At 37.4% G+C, this 21,257-nt stretch overlaps 1 protein-coding gene across 1 annotated transcript in view; it reads right to left on the bottom strand.

The window, feature by feature from the left end:
* Positions 1-21,257, bottom strand: part of LOC131430342 (F-box/LRR-repeat protein 20) — a 37,928-nt gene that overhangs the window by 3,458 nt on the left and 13,213 nt on the right. The window contains exons 2-5 of the mRNA XM_058595240.1: positions 12,587-12,694; positions 5,398-5,481; positions 5,062-5,334; positions 4,887-4,989 (exon numbers count right to left, since the gene is read on the bottom strand). Of these exons, the coding sequence (XP_058451223.1) occupies positions 4,887-4,989; positions 5,062-5,334; positions 5,398-5,481; positions 12,587-12,694 (568 nt within the window). The remainder of the gene's footprint in view (positions 1-4,886; positions 4,990-5,061; positions 5,335-5,397; positions 5,482-12,586; positions 12,695-21,257) is intronic.

Genomic DNA, 21,257 nt, shown 5'->3' with positions numbered 1-21,257 from the left:
ATACCGATTTTGTAAAACGAATTTACTTTTGCCCTGTAATAGGCCTCAGTTGTAGATAACCTTTTCGATCGTGCGAAATTTCTTACCGGCGAGCATTTTTTCAGTTCTGCGAACAGTAGTTGCTGGGAGCCAAATCTGGCGAATACGGTCGAGCAATGCGAAGTTCAATTAATGTAGTTTTGTCATTGTTTTGATTGAATTGTGACACGGTGCGTTGTATTTATGAAACAAATTTTTTTTCTTTGCCATATGCGGTCGTTTCTTTGCAAACCAACGTTTTATTGTTGTTTCTGATGGAAATGGGGTCTCCATAACTTCGCTTAAACGGAAATTTTTCCCATCAAGAAGCAGTGTAAAATTAAAACACGAAATTGTTTTTGATCCATTGTTCTGAAAATAACAAAAGTAGTGTCACTCTTAGCACAATAACTCACAAACTAATGAATAGAATATGATGAAATTTTAACGACTGTCTTTTAAAGTACTAACTGAAAAAAGATGACATATAATATGGCCAGGGACTATAATAGATCTCGAGATTAATTTATCCATGTGTTAGATATGGGTGATAGACCTTTCGAATCAGAAAAACTTCTGGAGCTTACATGCGAGGTTAGAATACGCACTAAGATAGGTTGCGTGAAAAGCGATCGTTTTGCCAAGTATACCGCGAGGGTTGGCCCATGATGGTGTATTAATTTTGAAAAACGGCTGCATTTAAACGGAACGTGTTCCCTTTAATTCAAACATTATTTCCTTTTAATTCCACTTTGCAAATGTATCTATCATTTACCAGTGATTAGTACAATCTCTCACCTCGTAACATTCAGTGTACCGTTTTTTTACATACATACAAAAATTAGCATAAGGCAAAGTCTGTGCGAAAATAATCATAATCGAAGACAATAAACAACAACATCATTCATTTAATTTATTTCGCCTTTCTATAAGATTCTGCACGACCTGAGAACAGACAGGTCTGCGTGTAGTGGCATGATGCCAAATCCATCCAGACGATCATCGGTCCGCCGTCAGCCTTCAGGAGAGGCAGAGAGCGCTTTTGTAGACACTCTCCTAAATACACCTGTCCATTCATGGTGCTAGCGGTAACGAAAAGTGTACTTTGCTTTCCGCAAGTACAAATCACTTGTCCAATTAAGAATTTCTTGTAGAACTTTGACAGATACAGAAGGTTCTTGGGAACATCACATTTATCCTTAGAAGTCACATATTATAAGTTTCGATAATATTTTCATGCATGAACATGTTTAAAACTGCGAGATTTAGTTTTCATTGATAGTTTCATGTAACATCATCATTAGGGTGGCCTTTAACCATATGCAGTTTTTGGAGGATAAAATTGAGCTGCTTCCAACCCTTGATTGATAAAAAAATAAGGGCTATGCCAAATTGCAGATCGATCAATCAACATTTAGGCGACCTTCAATCAGCTTGAAGTAATGCATATAGATTAATTCCATTGCAAACATGTGCTTTATTCTCCAGCGCGAAGTGCGTGGAATCCCGGAACACCTACGCTCGATGGAAATCCCAAAAATATTCACAAGTTCAGGCATATTGACACTGAGAAAATATTTCACACGGACGGATCACGAATTGAAGAGGCTACTGGGTTTGGTATATTCAACAATAATGTTTCGGCCTCATTCAAGCTTCAAGAACCTGCATCTGTTTATATAGCAGAGTTAGCAGCAGTTCAGACTTTTCAGAGTTATGCGGTTTTTTTATGCGGCACGTAAATTCGCATAAAAAAAGACTTCAGTGTAAACGTATTTATGGAGAAAAAGCCACTAACGGTCATTTTTAGGACTCCAAAAGTAACATAAAGAACTTATTTAGAAAACTGTCTTAAATCGCCGCCCTACTTCCTAGAATACAAACGCAATCTTTTGAAACCAAATGGTCCTTTTCAGTACTACAACAAATCTTAAACGGTCAAACGATATCAAATCGATACACATCTCGAATGCAGTCCTACGCCGCGGTAATGTCTGTGGGAGCAAGTGGATTGCCCATTTCAATTTCCCAGTTTTTCCCCGGGTTTCCCGGGCAAAATTTTCAAAATATTCATTTAATTCAAGCTCTTACGGAAATCTCATTCCAAAAAACAAAAACATTTTAATTGGCCCGCTAGTTGAGGATTGAAGTATTTTTCGTGTATCTCGATGTATGAAAACGAAACATTCATTATAATCCTTATTTTAGTCATTTATTTCCATTAAAATAAATAATTAAAATATTGAAGTGGAAATAATAAACAATCCAGACGCGCGTGAAATCTGTGGACCTTCGTTTGGCGACTTAAAACGATTTGATATAATTTATAGAATATGTCAATACAATGAATCAACTATTTTGTCTAAATCCTATCAACTCGTTTATTTTGTAGCAGGTAAGGCCTTTAGAAAAAATATGTTAGTTTTTATTCGTTACGCGATAGTATTCCGAATTTTCCTTCAGTTTCCAAAGCAAAGTCTTGGCATTACATTCCTTTTGGGGAATTTGGCCTTTCTGTTTGAACAGACTTTATAGCGTACAATATCATTGCATGGTTAGTACTGCGATCATACTGACACTAAGAATCCTTCCAGGCTGGTCCTCGAAAATACGACCACTGGCTTGTAAGATCAGCGCCCTTTGCATTGAACCGCCAACCCGGGCTCCTTTAGTTTCCACGAATAAGAAATATGAATCAATACTTCCCGGGACTTCAGTTTGAGATATTGTTGGAACGTTCACTCGGGAAGTCTGTGAGTTCAGTGGTGCATCCGAGCATCTTAAAACCGGAACATACTGAGTCGCGCGCGAATACTACCATTACTGAAAATTACACTAACAAATATCCTTTCCCCGTAACACTTGTGGAATGCACAGTAGTACAGGGTCCGCCATCCAACTTTTTTTTTTTTGAACTAGCGGTTATTTCGACATTGGTAACCTCAATGTCACTTCTGATTTGACAGAAACTTAGTTTTATTCTTCCGCGGAACGAAAATGGTTGTGTATACGCTTGAGGAACGCGTGAAAATAGTGCAGTTTTACTTTGAAAATCATGGTAATGTTGCGACCATTGATTTACCAAAAAATCATCTTCTCAGATGAGGCACATTTTCATCTCGGCGGGTATGTTAATAAGCAAAATTGTCGCATCTGGGGGACGGAAAACCCGCACGTTATCATGGAGAAGCCGATGCATGCACAGAGAGTGGTGCGGATTTTGGTCTGGCGGCATCATTGGGCCATTTTTCTTCGAAAATGAGGCAGGAGCTGCCGCCACGGTCAATGGCGAGCACTACCGCGCCATGATTAGAGATTGGTTTTTCCCGACACTTAAAGAGGAAGACTTGGACATCATTTGGTTCCAGAAAGACGGCGCTCTGTGCCACACAGCCAACGCTACGATCGATCTTCTGCGCACGGTCTTCGAAGATTGAATTATCAGTCGAAATTCGGATGTCGTTTGGCCGATTTGACGCCGTTAGACTATTATCTTTGGGGGGCTGTCAAAGATAAGTGTTATGTGGACAAGCCAGAGACAATTCAAGCCTTGAAGGACAACATTCGTGCAGCCATGGCTGAAATAAAGCTGCATACAATCGAAAATGTACTAAAAACTGGACCGACCGTATGGCGTACTGCAAGGCCAACCGAGGCAGCCATTTGAATGAAATTATATTCCACAATTAACCGGAAGGATTGTACTTTAATATGAAAAATTAAATTTGACATCGGATGAACCGTTGTGTTTTATTGCATGTTTTAAAAAAAGTTACATTGCGGACCCTGTATATACCGTCTCTAGTAACAACAAAAGTTGGACTAACATCCCTTCCCAGTCCTTAGTCGATGTACGTTCGGGCCTGGCTGGCGCCGGTACGGTTACCAGAAGATGTACATTGAAAGATGATTGGCCAGTCCCAGGTCTGATTATTTAAGAATTTAGGAATACAATTTCAGCTAATCCCGATCAGTAACGGAGTAGCTACCTGGGGTAATCGCTCAAGCTATAGCAATAATATCATGAAAAATAATTTTACAGATGACAATTTCAAAAACTGATGGTAGATAAGGGCCGCCAAAATGAAATCCGGTTAAGCTAAACTAGGAGGTTGGAAGCTAAGCTTTTCGCTTGTTGAAAAATAAGGGCCACCCTGAAAAACGGTCATCCCTTATTTCGTAAAGCGATTAAGCACCTTCAAAAAATCCCTAGGCAAAATTTAAATTAAATCGGGCATGGGTAATCGGTGCCGCCCGGCGATCAAAGTTTGAAAATTTTCGAATTACCAAAGGTGGGGTACATGAAATTCGAAATGTTTGTTTAACGCCGAATGTCTTGGAATTGCAAAAGATAATAGAATCATAAGTGCAATTATTTTTGTAAACCAAGTGAACGCAGAATACACAAATGTATCACATTACCAATAATCCGCTATAAAGATACGCAAACATAGACAAACAAATTAAAGTAGATTTGAAAGGCTTATATTCATAGGTATATAGCAATGCTGTATACTACTTTAATGAAATACGTTAATTTGATACATAGAAACCAAGGTGTGATTTTATTGAGGAGACTTCCGGTCACCGGAATCTGTCGACAAGTTTTTTGTTGCGGTTTTTTTGAAAATAGAACCTGAGCCAAAAAAAACAAGTGATTCGGGTCAATGTTCAATGGAACGTTTATACGAAGAATAAACCGTTTTGAGTGGCGAATGGAAAACAATCGACTGCTAGAATACAGTTCACCATGCATCATGATGATGCATTTTAACAACATTATGTAGGTTGCCCTACATTTTCATGCATACTGCATGATGATGGGTTTTTATAGGGGGTATCGATCTACTAACACATGAGCCTCTTACCTTTGCAACTAAACTTTTTCACTTTGTTGCAGCCCCTAGCTATTGCCTCGACGCCGTTCTCTGTTATAAGGTTGCACCAGGAAACGTTGATCTCCGTTAGGTTCTGCAAAAAAAAAACACAAGCGCATCAGTTAAACGGTTGAAGTCGGAGGAAAGCTATTGCAATCCATCTTACCGGACATCCATCCGATAGGGCTTTCAGACTGCAGTCGGTGATCTGCGAGCAGGATTCGAGGTTGATGGCGGTGAGCTTTGCGCAGTACCTGCTGAGTGGCTGTATGGCAACGTCGGTGATTTTCTTACACTCGGCCAGGTCCAGCTGTTCTATGTTATGGCAGTGTTGAGCAAGAGTTCGTATCGATTGGCTGCCCACCGACTGGCAGCCCCGTAGGCAAAGATTTTTCAGAAAACCACCGCATCGCAGCGAGATGTTCTCGATTACGAGACCCTGGAAATGGTTTGCAACGTAAGTTAATGGATATGACTGCATAACAAAATAAAATCTTTGTACCTCAATGTCACGTTGAAAGTCAAATAGGTTGATTTTTTGCCAATTCGATCCGTCTAGTGCCAGAATGTTCCAGTATCGAGATACCTGCGGGAATGAACGAAAAAAATCATTAAAACATTAAGCTCGATTCACTTGTCGTACTAATAGTTTTCTGCAAGGTCGGTGAAGGACTATCCTGGAAGTGTTTTAATAGCAAACTTTACAAAACTTTCCCTTTTCCAGCTTAGCTTAGCTTCGATATTAGTAGGGTGAGGAATTAATCGACTTCAACTTGGTAGATAATATGATCTAATCTAATAATGAAAAAACCTGTTTTAATCCACCTAGTGGTGTAATGATGCCTTTCTCATGTATATAATATTGTGGTATTCTATTGAAAATTTTTCTCTTCGATTTTTGAAAGAAACCAAGAGATTGTTTGTGTATAACATACAGAATAAAACAGTGCTTCGATTGCATAGGTCATCCTTAAGAACACGAAGTGGATTCACTATTATATGCACTTCCGGCACCGGAACCCGAGAACCGGTATAATCAAAGTCGGTTCGTACGGTCACCAACTAACATGACATACAAACTCTACTAGTACGCTCTCTAAATTACATTGAATTTCATTTCAATCTAAGTTTGTGGAAATCGGTCAAACCATCGCTGAGAAAAGTTAGTGAGATCCATTTTGATATATATGACCACTATTTCCGGAACTTCCGGAACCGGATACCGGGAACCAGGATACCCGAAATCGGTTTGTTTAGTTGCCTACTGATAATGACTATCGATTTTTGTAGTTTGTTTCACCGGTTTAAGTGACGGTGTACAATATTGAACACACTTTACCCTATAACTCCGGAATCGGAAGTCGGATCCGGATGAAATTCGGGAATTCCGTATGGGACCATGAGACCTTTCATTTGAATCTAAGTTTGTCAAAATCGGTTCAGCCATCTCCGAGAAAACCTAGTGAGATTATTTGACACACACACACAGACATTGCTCAGCTCGATGAACTGAGTCGAATGGTATATGACACTTGGCCCTCCGGGCCAATTTTCACTGGTCGGTTTTTCAAGTGATTGCATAAACTTTCTATATGAGAAAGGTAAAAACGTTCAACGGTGATCCTTCGTTGGTCTAATACGTTGGATCATTGGACCACAATTGAATGTTTTTTCGTAAGAGGGCAGAACACTGGCAGCCAGCCGAAGTGTAAACGGGGCGATAGCATCGAAACCGCTAACTCAGTCTGTTGGTATGAGTGCTGCAGCTGCGCTGAACGATTCTATTGCTCATTCGTCGTATAGAGTAATGAATGGCGGAAGCAATTAGGTTTTACAAGATGACATCACCTATGAACTCATGATGAATAAAGTTCATTTTTTGACATTTACCTGTGGTTTGTTTACATATCTATTAGGTTTTGCACGAGCATGACATAACCTCACAAAAATGAACAGAATGAACTTTTTTTGACAGTCGACGTGTACTTGTTTACAGTTTAAAAGTTCATCAGAAGTTCATCGTTCGAATGTAAAAATTGTAAGACGCCTCACACTCAACAGATTCATACATATATCGCTCCTTGATGCTGGAAACACATACAGGGCAATCTATTTAGTTATTTTCACTGTGGAATACGTTTTTAACAGGCACTTTTTCGTCATTTTTTTCAATTTTTAACTTGCAGTCGCAAAACAAAACAAGTACACGGCAACTGTCAAAGATGAACTTGATTCATCGGCAGTTCATTTGTGTCGTCATCGTGCAAAACCTAATTAACACGTATTAGGTTTTGCACGATGACGACACAAATGAACTGCCGATGAATCAAGTTCATCTTTGACAGTTGCCGTGTACTTGTTTTGTTTTGCGACTGCAAGTTAAAAATTGAAAAAAATGACGAAAAAGTGCCTGTTAAAAACGTATTCCACAGTCAAAATAACTAAATAGATTGCCCTGTATGTGTTTCCAGCATCAAGGAGCGATATATGTATGAATCTGTTGAGTGTGAGGCGTCTTACAATTTTTACATTCGAACGATGAACTTCTGATGAACTTTTAAACTGTAAACAAGTACACGTCGACTGTCAAAAAAAGTTCATTCTGTTCATTTTTGTGAGGTTATGTCATGCTCGTGCAAAACCTAATTCAAATTAGAATGAACACATAAACAAACTAGTGATAGCTGTCAGTACTGCAAGGCGCCCAAGCACAGCTGAACATGCTCGGGTTCTTCTGTTCAATGCACTATGGTCCGTAACGGGAAATTAGCGTGACAAAAATATTTTCACTATTAAATATTAGTTTTTTGTAGTTGGTGTCTTCACAAAAGTTGTTTGTAATCAAATGGCGCTCCTTTTGATGAAGAAAGTTACTAGGGTGGTCCTCATTTAGATTGAAATCTGAAATCTAGCTTTCTTAATTGAACTCAAAAATGATTTTGTTGTAAGATAAAGTTGTAGGAAAATTTATTCTGAGCAACATTGCTGAAAAAAGCACCTCTCTAGCTAGATTTGATCGAGTTACATCAATTTTCCGGAGTAAAAGTTGGGTGGCTCCTGAAAAATCACTTTTTTTGTTCTAACTTTTTTGTGAAACATTCTACGTAAAAGTTGTCTTCAGAAGAGTTGTTGTACTAATTATTGCGCATAATTTTGCTCTACAAAGCTTTTTCATATGAGCTACCAGTAAAAAAGCTATGATTATTTTTTCTTCAAAAACTAGTCAAGCTTCAAATATCAATATTCATTAGATGCCAGATCGATAAAAATGTATCCTATCTGGTTCCTGAGAGGTCATAATATAAATAAATATTTAAGACAAAATTGGAAGGGTGTTATTTTTTTAACTTATTTAAATTAGTTTTAAAAATACCGTTAAAAAACTCAAAAGCATTGCATAACTCTTAAACGCCTTAACGTATCAACATACTTCCTTCAGCAAAATCATAGTATCAAATTAGTTCTATAAGTGTTTCATACATTGTCTTTTCGAGAAATGAAACACACAAAAACTACAGCCGAAAATAGATTGCAGAACAATTTTAATTAACTTATTACCAAAATAACTACTTGAATTGAGTTTGAGCAACTGAGGATTAGAGATACTGTGTAATATGGTTATTCCGAACTAGTTGGCCATGATAAATCAATGAACAGAAATTTTCATGATCTCGACAACCATCCCAACAAGCTGGTGCAAGCTAGTAAAATGCAAATATTTTTATCAACGTCGTGCCGAGACGTCATCCACTTGCGTACCGAATCGATCCTTCTTTCGTATTCACTTGCGTACCGAATAGCCTGTAAAAACCGGAAAACGATGCACAATGAGTTTTGGTTCGAATAAATACATTCTACTCATTTTAACAAACTAATGATTTTCTTGGGTTTCAGGAAGTACTTTAAATTACAACAAATCTATTTTCGGCTGTAGTTTTTGTGTATCTCATTTCTCGAATGGACAATGTATGGAACACTTGTAGAACTAATTTGATACTATGTTTTTGTTGAACAAAATATGTTGATACGTTAAGGCGTTTAGGAGTTATGCAATGTTTTTGAATTTTTTGAAGGTATTTTTAAAACTAATTTAAATAAGTTAAAAAAATAACACCCTTCCAATTTTCTCTTAAATTTTTACTTATATTATGACCTTTCAGGAACCGCATAGGATACATTTTTATCAATCTGGCATCTAATCAATATTGATACTTGAAGCTTGACTAGTTTTTGATGAAAAAACAATCATAACTTTTTACTGGTAGCTCATATGAAAAAACTTGATAGAGCAAAATTATGCGCAATAATTATTTCAACAACTTTTCTGAAGACAACTTTTCCGTAGAACGTTTCATAAAAAAATTAGAACAAAAAAAGTGATTTTTCAGGAGCCACCCTACTTTTACTCGGGAAAATTGATGTAACTCGATCAAATAAAGAGCTAGAGAGGTGCTTTTTTCAACAAAGTGCTCAAAATAAAATTTACTTCAACTTTAGTGTACAACAAAATCAGTTTTGAGTTCAATTAAGAAAGTTAGATATCAGATTTCAATCTAAATGAGGACCACCCTAGTAACTTTCTTCATCAAAAGGAGCGTCATTTGATTATAAACAACTTTTGTGAAGACACCAACTACAAAAAACTAATATTTAATAGTGAAAATATTTTTGTCACGCTAATTTCCCGTTTCGGACCACTGTGCAATGCTCAACCTGTTTCCCCCCCTCCTGCTATGGCAGCTGGTTCCTGAAGCCAACGTATTTTGTTTTGGTGGCGTTGTTGTCAACAATATGTTAAGCAACGTTCATACCATTTTGATGCGCACAGGATGTAGTTATAGAAACTCGGTTTTATACTGAAAATCATAAAATTTTCAATACGGAGCAGAGTAATCAAAAGTCGAAAATTTTTATTGGCAACCGTTCGGTTAAATTATGTTATTGTCTAGTATATGTTGTAAAAATAAGTTATTAGTTGCACTTATAACGTATAAATAGAAGTAAATTATGTCTCAAATCATCTTTCATTCCAATAAAGTTCCTGTTGTGCTTCGTTTGTATTTTTATTAAGTATAAGTAAAAATATAGAAAGAATGGAAAGAATATTATGTTCGCACATTGAATCAAATCTTCTAATTTTGCATCTTCACGAAACCTTCAAAATATTAATTTTATTGAGATTTTAATTTCAAACAATACATTACAAAAAACTACAAGGATCAGCCCCAAGGGGTTGTTCGAGCCATTGATGTGAAACAAGGCAACCAAAATTTCTAATGATGGACATTTTCAACTAATCGTCACACTTTTGAATCCGCAAATGCACGAGGAGTCTGCTTAGTCTTTATTATGAACCAACACCGAACACGCGAACCCAGAATATAGACTATATTTCTGTATAAAATGTTCAAAACGACGTATGTAACAATGAGAGATTCTCTTTGTTTACTTTCTCTTTCGATTATTGCGAAACATTCCTGCTTTATTCGGTAATTTCTTCAGTGCAGATTAGTTATTATTATCGGTAAATAATTGGAGTGGAGAATTGCTAATAGTACCGTAATAATCGAAAGAGAAAGTAAACAAAGAGAATCTCTCATTGTTACATACGTCGGTTTGAACATTTTATACAGATTTGTCATGATTTGTATTTTTTTTAGCAGACGAAATTACATCAATAGCCCAAATGTATGCAATTATATGTTTGTACATGATTGCGATACAGATAAGCTTCTTTTCGCCAAGCTTGTGTTCAAGTTTTGTATACAAGTAGTTATTTTTATAGCGTATCTTTACCATTACTACCATTCTGCGATTTCGGTTGAAGCGATAAACTTTTTCTCATTATCAATCGAGTTCATCTTATATAAATAAGAAATTAGTCTTATGCACTCAAAATTTACCCTGGGGTAGTTGTCAATTTCTCAGGCGAAACGACATAACACGGGATTTCATCCAATCTTTCATGACACAAGATCAGGGCATAGCAATTAAAGCTTCAAATCGTTTTATGGCACTTTCTGTCTTGCTGTCTAGCAACAACCTACCTCTAGCAAGCTACGTGTAGGACTGAAACGTTAGCTATAATTTTGCTTCTATTTATAGCTTCGCGTGCTTCTAACAGCTTCGCTTTTGCATCGTTTGACCAATCAGAGCGCTGCTTTCCCTTTGATATATCGCTTGCTCCTTCAAAACCGTCGACTATGGCAGGGAGATCCGGTATGCCAGAGACTTTTTGCATGCAAAATAGGACACTGCTAGCTATTATTCAACATTTCAACGATATACTATTAAAAATACATGGCTATGAACATTCAAATCAATACGTAGAAATATTTCCAATCAAATGGTGACATGATATTAATAATTGATACAAAATTGACTGAGCTGTAATTGTTCAAAACCTGACCACATTTCTACATGTATTTTTCTTGAGTTTCTAGTTTGCACCCCTATATAGAAAACAAAAATGTGTTCCACATTAAAATATGAACTATTTGAAGCATTGAGACCCGGTTTTGGAGCTATCACCGTGGCTAAGGAATAAAAGCTCGAGTTGTACTCTGTAAATGTTCTCTAACGATTAGCAAGCGCCTTATGTTAATATCGACTAAAACATATGTTTCACAAGGATTCGTTTTAGAAAAAAATACTGGTATGGAACCATGACCAAACGTAGTTGATTTCCAACTACATTTATTTTTCCCGAACTGAAGTGACTCACAAATCCTTCGTTTTGAAACATTTTGTATTGTTTGACCCGTAAATATTTGAATGGCGATTAACCATTTTTCCAACTCGCTTTGCTATCAGAAATGGTTTGTTTATATCTACCTGTGGCTGGAAACGCCACCTTTTGACTCAGGCTTCGAAAGATTTGCATCGCAACAGGCAATAACACATATTAATTTAGAAATTATTTAAGCTGTCCCTTTACCAACACTTTTTTCTTTATCACTGGTATTCAATACCCTAATCACTGGAAACTCAGTTTTATCACACTTTCACTGACAATTCAAGCAAGATGAAAAAAAAATCAAAGCATATCGTGTGCATCCCATATTAGACTGCATACACAAGTTAATACAATCAAACCACACTGCTGTCAAAAGTTAATTTCGTTAAACCCCAATATAAGTATAACCCTAATCTTGTATTTTATAAGAAATCAGTAATTCGAATTCTTTTTGAATAAAAAAAAATATGGTTTATTATAGTTTGATTATATTCCTTCGAAATCGTTTCCTGATGTTGGTGCAACCGAATGAAAAAAGATGTGAACACTGCTTAAACACAGCATTTGACAGCGAACTAGAACCAAAGAACCAAAAATTTCGGTTTCAAGCCATAGGCAGATGACAATCGTGCCAACGGGGTCGTTTTATCATTAGGTACTGACAAAAACCAAAAAACAAGCTCAATACGGCTCTATGTCCTAACAATATTGAAATAAATCGTTAAAAGCACATGCTCTTCAATATAGTGTTCACGATCACTTTATCGAAAGCAAAACGCCTCTGATCTGATTTCTGACGCAATTGGACATCTGATAGCTCAGTTCTTACAGTGTTTATGATGGTTAATCCAGTATAAAGTTTTCTTCTGGAAGAGATAATTAATCCAGTATAAAGTTTTCTTCTAACAGTGTGCTAAAAAATACTATTCGAATCCGGTGCGAAAAAGTTACTTACCTGTCCACACCGGCACAGCGAGGTCACGTCAAGATAGGATAAAATTCGTAGGAGAATCTCTTTTGGTAGTTTCTTCGAGATTTCATCTTCCGGAACTATGCACGCTTTCTGTGAACGAATGAGAATATTACTTCGATTAGATCGTGTGCGAGCAATGAAAATGTTAAAATGTTTTTTTTTGTTGTTCCTTAATTCTAAAGTAAATTAATTATAATCATTGCAATTTATCACACATAGTTTACATCACTAGTGGGTCACTCAATACGCACTAAGCAAATGGAACGTAAATCAACAAAGGTGAAATTATTCGAGCAAACAAACTGTTGCATCTATTTGACATTCACTGTTTTAATTACGGCTTGGTATGAATTCACACACACACCAAACTCAGTTCGGAACGGTAATGACATACAATAAACAGTGCTTTCTTTATTCACCGCTGTTATCGCTGGCCTTGACCGGTCCGATGGACGTAGGAAAGGTTATGGTCACAAACACGGTCGATTTCGATTTTTATTCGACTGCGATGGATTATTCCTAGTCATTCTCAAGCCAGGTAATGAGCCAACGCACAGTGGGCAAAGAGCATCAACAATTTGTGCAGACACCTCCAAAAATGAGTTTTCTAATGGGAACAAAGTCAATCAACTGAAGATATTTAGAACTGCAGGAATTTCACACACACTGTTACGATCGTAATTACGCTAGCGATCAAATAATTGTTCTTCTATAATTCGCGATCAAATAATTGTTCTTCTATAATCGAGTTTTCGAGGAAGTTAAAGCGCGCGATGAGAATATACGGAAGTTCGTGGACACAAACAAGCCACACAACTGAACGTTTAAACGCATTCACACGAACCAATAAATGACTGGCGATAGAGCGTACTGCAGCCAACGTTGCCAGGTATATCGGTACTGAAACCGATTTTTGACTTCTATACCATAATACAGATATGTTTTCCAAAAATACCGGCTGTTCATACAGATAAATACCAATTTTCGGTTTTGGCTTGGGCTGACATGATAAAAGGTGGAAGCGGGACCTTAGTTTGCTCTCTCAAGTGAAACCCCCAATCAAAAAGCGATTCTGCTACAAATTTGATACAGATAGAGTTTTGCGTCGGATACAGATGTTAGAAAAAAATGACCTGGAAACTCTGACTAAGAAATTCTAGCATCGGTTCTTTTGTAAACAGTGTTCAAGTGGATAATGTAGCCTAACTCGTCGTAGGTGGCATGTATGACTCGGTTGAACTTATTCGTAGGTTTGATTAATATTCAATATATTGTGTTCGAGACCACAATCGTCTCTGCTGCTACCACATATCCGATGAGATCATCAAATAGATGATTACGCTGAAGAACCACCTAGGCAGTCAAATCTCAAATCAGTGTCTGGCGGCAAAGCAGAATATCGAGGATAGACTTGTGACGTGGTGTGTGTTTGTTTTCTGTTGGATGGGTTTTTTTTATAGAGATAGAACTATAATTGAATGATGTGGTGAAGTAAAGCGAAGCATGCTTGGTTCTTCTAGTTGATTGGACTGTCTCTTCATGTGTCTTCATATACAGGGTAGTTTAATTGGCACAACAATTTCCACGGTTAGGAGCTAGCTAAGGGTTCGAGTCTCGTATCTGTGGTAACATTTTCGCGGTTTTCGTTACATAACAGATCGGCTGAAAAGTTCGTATCGTTTCTATGAGAGGGCGCAACTAGAATTAAATCCATACCATTTTCAGTTAGTACCAACCTTCAAAAGATACGTGTATAAATTTGACAGCTGTCTGATTATTAGTTTGTGAGATATTGTATTTTGAGTGAAGCTACTTTTGTTATTGTGAAAAATGGAAAAAAAGGAATTTCGTGTGTTGATGCAACACTACTTTTTGATGAAAAAAAGTGGCGCCGATACCAAAAAATGGCTTGATGAGTGTTATCCAGACTCTGCACCGGGCGAAGCAACAATTCGAAAGTGGTTTGCAAAATTTCGTACTGGTCATATGAGCACCGAAGACGATGAACGCAGTGGACGTCCAAAAGAGGCTGTTACCGATGAAAACGTGAAAAAAATCCACAAAATGATTTTCAATGACCGTAAAGTGAAGTTGATCGAGATAGCTGACACCCTAAAGATACCAAAGAAACGTGTTGGACATAATATTCACGAATATTTGGATATGAGAAAGCTTTCTGCAAAATGGGTGCCGCGTGAGCTCACAATCGATCAAAAACAACAACGAATTGATGATTCTGAGCAGTGTTTGGAGCTGGTCCTGAACGTCGTATATCGAAATAAAACTGATTTTTTTCGTCGATATATAACAATGGACGAAACATGGCTCCATCACTTCACTCCGGAGCAGGGTTTGGAATATTCATTCACCGGTGAATGAATATATAGTTTCCATTGCATTCCACCGCTCACAAAGAGGACACCTTTCCAGCCAAAAAGAACCACACAAACAAAACGCTAGTGGAAGCAAATATATTCCACATATGCACAGATGGTATAGTGTGCTGGTATTAGTGTCTTCATGAAGCACAGAAGCCGTGAATATAGCTTGCTCTCTCGTGGTCCTGAACGTCGTTCTTCTCACAAACAATTCATTGCAAGCTAACGATCTTCACGGGGCTAGTAAGTGATGAAGATTATATATTCAGTTTTCGCTAACAGGCTGATGACTGGCTCTCCGACGCGAACGGCTGTTAATGATGACTTTATGCCACGAAAACTGTTGCATATCACTTATTCAACTCGTGTCAAGTTAGTAGAGGGTAAGAATTCTTAGTTATACTTGAATATTATAAACAGAAGTAACAGGAGCGAAGCAATTCGCAATGACGATCTGGTGATCTCACCAAATACTGCAAACAAACAAACGCTTCGTTTGCTGGCTGTTAGAGAGAAACTAGCTCATGCACTCTTGTTACTTGTGTAAATCAAATTCCTGCTGAATAGTGTTTAATTGGGTTTAATCGTAGTAGTGCATGATAGGTAATCAACCAGCAGGATAAAAATAAGTCTTTTAATCAGTATTCCGCGTAGAACATTTTTCCATTGAATTTTCATTGTGTATTGCTATGAGCTTCGAGAGCTGTAAGAAACACATGTCCCCATTACAGCAAAACCTTTACTCTAATAAACGCTCTAGCGGTGGAAGTGCACACCTGCGTTGGGACCTCGAAGAAACATGCGACAGTTAAGAGCCAGTCATCAGTCTGCTAGCGAAAACTGAATATTTAATCTTCATCACTATCTAGCACCGTGAAGCTAATTTGCTTGCAGTGAATTATGGGGCTAGAGCTTCTCTCTTACCGAGAAAAGGAGAAACAGTAGTAGGGGTGAATATTGTTCGCTCTCTTCTATTCTCGTGTATGGACAGCCACTTCAATAAAGCACCAAGGCTCACACTTCCTCAAAAGCGACATGATTCATAAAGCAGGTATATTCATGAATATCATACGCCGTGAAGCATGTATACTCATCTTCACTGCTTCATTCATCCAAACCCTGCTCCGGAGTCCAATCGACAGTCAGCTGAGTGGACTGCACGCGATGAACCGAACCCAAAGCGTGGAATAACTCAACAATCGGCCGGTAAGGTTATGGCGTCTGTATTTTGGGATTCGCATGGTATAATTTTCATCGACTACCTTGAAAAGGGAAAAACCATCAACAGTGACTATTATATAGCGTTATTAAAGCGTTTGAAGGACAAAGTTTCAAAAAAACGGCCTCATTTGAAAAAGAAAAAAGTTTTGTTTCATCAAGACAATGCACCGTGTCACAAGTCGATGAAAACCATGCTGAAATTGAATGAATTGGGCTTCGAATTGCTCCCTCATCCACCGTATTCTCCAGATTTGGCCCCCAGTGACTTTTTCCTGTTCTCAGACCTCAAGAGAATGCTCGCTGGTAAAAAATTTAGAAGCAATGAAGAGGTAATCGCTGAAACTGAGGCCTATTTTGAGGCAAAGGACAAATCGTACTACAAAAATGGTATCGAAAAGTTGGAAGATCGCTGTAATCGCTGTATCGCCTCTGATGGCAATTATGTTGAATAATAAAAACGAATTTTGGCAAAAAAAATGTGTGTTTCTATTAAACGATACGAACTTTTCAGCCGAACTGTTAGTTGAGCAATTCCAGAAATGCTTAGCAGATCATCAGACTCACACTCTCCGATTGGGATGAAACTTTGCACATGGCTTCAGTATAGCAAACCATAAGTTTTGAACCGATTGAGAGGTCAATCCGTCTCACGACTGATTTTTAAAAAGGGCGTATGTATTTTTGCATTTCCCAAAAATTGCCTTTTTCAAATCGTTGTAACTCGGAAACCGTTAATTGTACAAAAATGGCTTTCAGGAAAAAATTGTAGGGAATCGATAGGGCACTCTAAAAAATATATACACTGAAAAAAATTGATAATTACAAAATAATCCGAAAAAGTTAAATAAAAAAAAGTATCGTTTAAATTTTTTTTTGATAATTTTTATTTTAAAGCTGTTATTAAAACCTACAGATTGATGGCTATCCCATCCACCATCCATCCCATCCCATACAATAAGATATCATGAAATGGAGGAAATGGGGGTAAAATAGCCCCCAAAACGTTTCGTGAGGCCAGTGTACACTCTTCCATTCGATTCTCCAGACATTTTTAAATGAAATCAAGCTATTTCACTAGACCGCACTCGATTTCTTTTCATGTTACAGAATAAATACTAAAGAAACCCCTAAAACTGCTGGGCATTTGGGGTAAAACAAGCAGGATGGCGATTCGTGCGGGCATTAAAAACCGTTCCATTGAATTTCTTGGATTTTTTTACATAAGAAACACTCTTGTTTGTTGCCATTTTTCCATGGTTCCCGATTTCTTTGCGGGTTTCCTGGAGTTTCTTTCCCACTGTGCAGTGGTTTGTTTATGTGTTCATTCTTACTTGAATACGTATTAATAGATATATACAGGGTCCGGCACTCGAAGTGTAACCAACTTCAGACCTTCGAGCCTGGCGTCAAGGTAAATGCGACATATTATCGGGAAAGTATTCTGGAGGTTGCTTTGAAGCCGTGGGCAGACAAACATTTCGGTGGCAGACCATGGACGTTTCAGCAGGACTCGGCACCGTCTCACAAAGCTCGAGCGAACCAAGAATGGCTGGTAAACAACGTTCCGAACTTCATCACGTCCACACAATGGCTCTCGAATTCACCAGATGCGAATCCAATGGATTATTCTCTTTGGGCCATTTTGGAGAGCAAAGTCCGAACTAAAAGATACACCAGTCTCGAGGCGCTGAAAAAAGTTATTGTCCGCGAGTGGGCCAAAATACACCTGCAAGTCACATTCGGGCAGCTTGCGATTCGTTTTTTGACCGTCTCAAGGCCATAGTCAAGGCAAAAGGTGATCATATCGAGTAAAAGTGAATTAATTATGAATTTTGTATTATTTTTACACATTTTGTACTTTGAATTAAGTAAAAGTAATTTTCCAAACTGAATTTATGACCTTTTTAATTGGTTACACTTCGAGTGCCGGACCCTGTAAACAAACCACTGATAGCTGTCAAAAGATGAACTTGATTCATCGACAGTTCGTTCGTGATGTCATCGTGTACAACCTAATACTATAAAGAATATTATGTCATCGTTTGGCGATGACCAGTTATACGGCAAATATGCCGAAAATTAGACATATTTCCTGTCTATGCCTTCAATTAGTCAGTCTAATTGTGACACGGTGTTTTGACCTCCGGAAAGGCAAAAACTTCTTTCTGAAAATCGTGCCATTTTCAGAAAGTCCGTCCAGCTACTTGGTTTCGCTGATGATATTGATATCATAGCACGCAACTTTGAGAAGATGGAAGATACGTACATCGGACTAAAAGCTGAGGCCAAGCGGATCGGACTAGACATCAATGTGTCAAAGACAAAGTACATGAAAAGCAGGGGCTCGAGAGAAGGTAACGTCAGCCACCCATTATGAGTTCTGATTGGTGGTGATGAAATCGAAATGGTCGACGAGTTCGAGTACTTGGGCTCACTGGTGACTGCCGATAATGACACCAGCAGAGAAATTCAGAGACGCATATTGTCAGGAAATCGTACTTACTTTGGACTGCGCAGGACGCTTCGATCGAGCAAAATTCGCCGTCGTACGAAGTTAACTATCTACAAAACGCTGATTAGACAGGTTATCCTCTACGGGCACGAGTCCTGGACAATGCTTGCGGAGGATCAACGCGCACTAGGTGTTTTTGAACGGAAGGTGTTGCGAACCATCTTTGGCGGAGTGCGGATGGAAGACGGTACGTGGAGAAGGCGAATAAACCATGAACTGCACCAGTTGCTGGGAGGACCAACCCTCGTCAAAACGGCCAAGGTCGGGCGGTTACGGTGGGCCGGGCATGTTGTTAGAATGTCGGAAAACAACCCGGTTAAAATGATTCTCGATAATGATCCGACCGGTATAAGAAGAAGAGGCGCGCAGCGGGCAAGATGGATCGATCAAATTGAGGACGACCTGCGGACCCTTTGCAGCTACCGAGGCTGGCGGCGAACAGCAATGAACCGAGTTGAATGGAGACGCCTCTTGTATACAGCAGAGACCTGCGTGGTCTACGACTGAAAGAGTAAGTAAGTAAGGGCAAAAACTACAAATGTTCCGTTAACGAAAACGTTTTTTAAGCACGGAAATAGTGGCCGTTTTAGTGGCCTTTTACGACATGGAACAGGAAACCAGTGGATAAATTCTTGGTAGAAATAAAACCGCCGGATGCTACACGGCTTATGAGATTCTAATGAGATTCTAATGAGACTGTGTCGATAACAAAGAGAGAGGCATTATCACACACTGATATGAAAATCTTATTTATAATCATTAGATTTGTCATATGAATCATATGCAGAATATAATTTATAGAAGTTATATGGAAACTTATAATCTTTATTTAAAGTGTACGTTAAATCTAAACAGACGTTACCATAATGAAAGTTATAAGAATATTCCATATAATGTATATGGAAATCCGATTAAACCTAACTTGTTACATAATTTATATTCATTGGATAAGTCTTATGAATTGTACGCAGATGGTATTTCATAAAAGACATATGACAACTTATGACCTGTAATGGAAATCTACATAAAATCTAAATGATGTTCAAAAAATTTTATATCTTCATAATCTTTATGATATTGATAAAAATACCATATACAAGTTATGCGAAAAGTCGATAAAACTTAAACCAATATAATTTTAATATTAATTACATTTTTCTATTAATTTTTTAATTAAATTTTTAATTTTCATTGGAAGCGTACATCAAATCTGCAACAAGGAAGAAAACGAGACACTGTTTTCTTAAGCTGAAGAAAATAACAAGAAATAATTTTTCAACTTAGACATATAATGGAGTTTGTTTAAAGTTGTGAATCGTACTGCTTGAAGCTGAAGAAGGAGTTGTGTCCTCGATATTCATCAACTGCTCCAGACAGTTTTTTTTAAAAAGTTCTGTTATTTTGAATCGCTGACAAGACAGCTCATTCAATTCTGTTCAAGGATATGCACTAACGGACTATGAAATAAATCGGGTATCATCATCGTCTCATCATTCTGTCTGTCTAATAAGAGGATTTAAATTATTTATTTATAGTTTCGGGATCCTACTTATCCTTCGCAAATATCAAAACGACTAGTATAGCTCAACTCCTCGATAAAAGAAGTAGTTTCCGGTTCGTTGTGCATCTGATTCGTCTGGTAACAGTAAATATCCGATGAAATCAGCCAGTTCCAAAGAAGTAAGTGTAGTTGAAATATTAAAATAAATTTTCATTATGAAACTCTTTACAGACGAAAAATATAACAAGTTTTTGATAAGACAATTATTATTATTGTTTTTGATTCCCTTAAGCACCATTATCCCAGTATTTCAATTAGTTTGAATCTTATATGTATCACTTATTCAATCAAATAGCAATCATTTGATCTATATATAACTGCTATATAGAACTGGGATGACCTCCATCAAAAGTTATATATAAATTTTATGAAACTAGTCATATGGTATAGATAAACCTATCTATATTAATTCGAAGTGAATATAATATGCGCTTCATAAATTGTTTCAATGTATGTTGTGTAGATATCTAGTAATGGTTATAGGGCGCGCCAATAAATTTGACTCAGACTGGAAATTTCATTCGTTATATGAAAATCTTGTAAAAATAACGTTACGAAGAGTTTTATGTTTCATAAGATTATCGTATATATTTAACATGATGTTGAATGCACTTTGTAGCTATTAATGGAAATGCTAATAGTGAAAAATCATTAGAATATCATATAATGTGAAAATGAGAATTTAGCTCAGTGCACCACTAAGTGGATTAAGAAAAGGTTATTGCAAGTTTTCTTACTGACAGATCCGGCTTTTCATTGCGATCGCATACAATTGCTTGTGCGAAATATTTCACCCGTTGATTAAGTGTTTCCAGATATTTTCGTATTTAGGGGTGCCTAGATTTTGTCGCGAACAAGCCTTAATGATACTATTTCGATGACAAATAACTCGAACATGTTAAGAAAAAAGAAATTTTGGCAATTTTCCATGACTTTCGAAACAAAAACTAAAGTAAAATGCACTGGATTAGACTATTAAAG

The sequence above is a fragment of the Malaya genurostris genome, chromosome 2, assembly GCF_030247185.1.
Source record: "Malaya genurostris strain Urasoe2022 chromosome 2, Malgen_1.1, whole genome shotgun sequence".
Classification (NCBI taxonomy): domain Eukaryota; kingdom Metazoa; phylum Arthropoda; class Insecta; order Diptera; family Culicidae; genus Malaya; species Malaya genurostris.
This window is presented reverse-complemented; position numbering and strand designations above follow the sequence as displayed.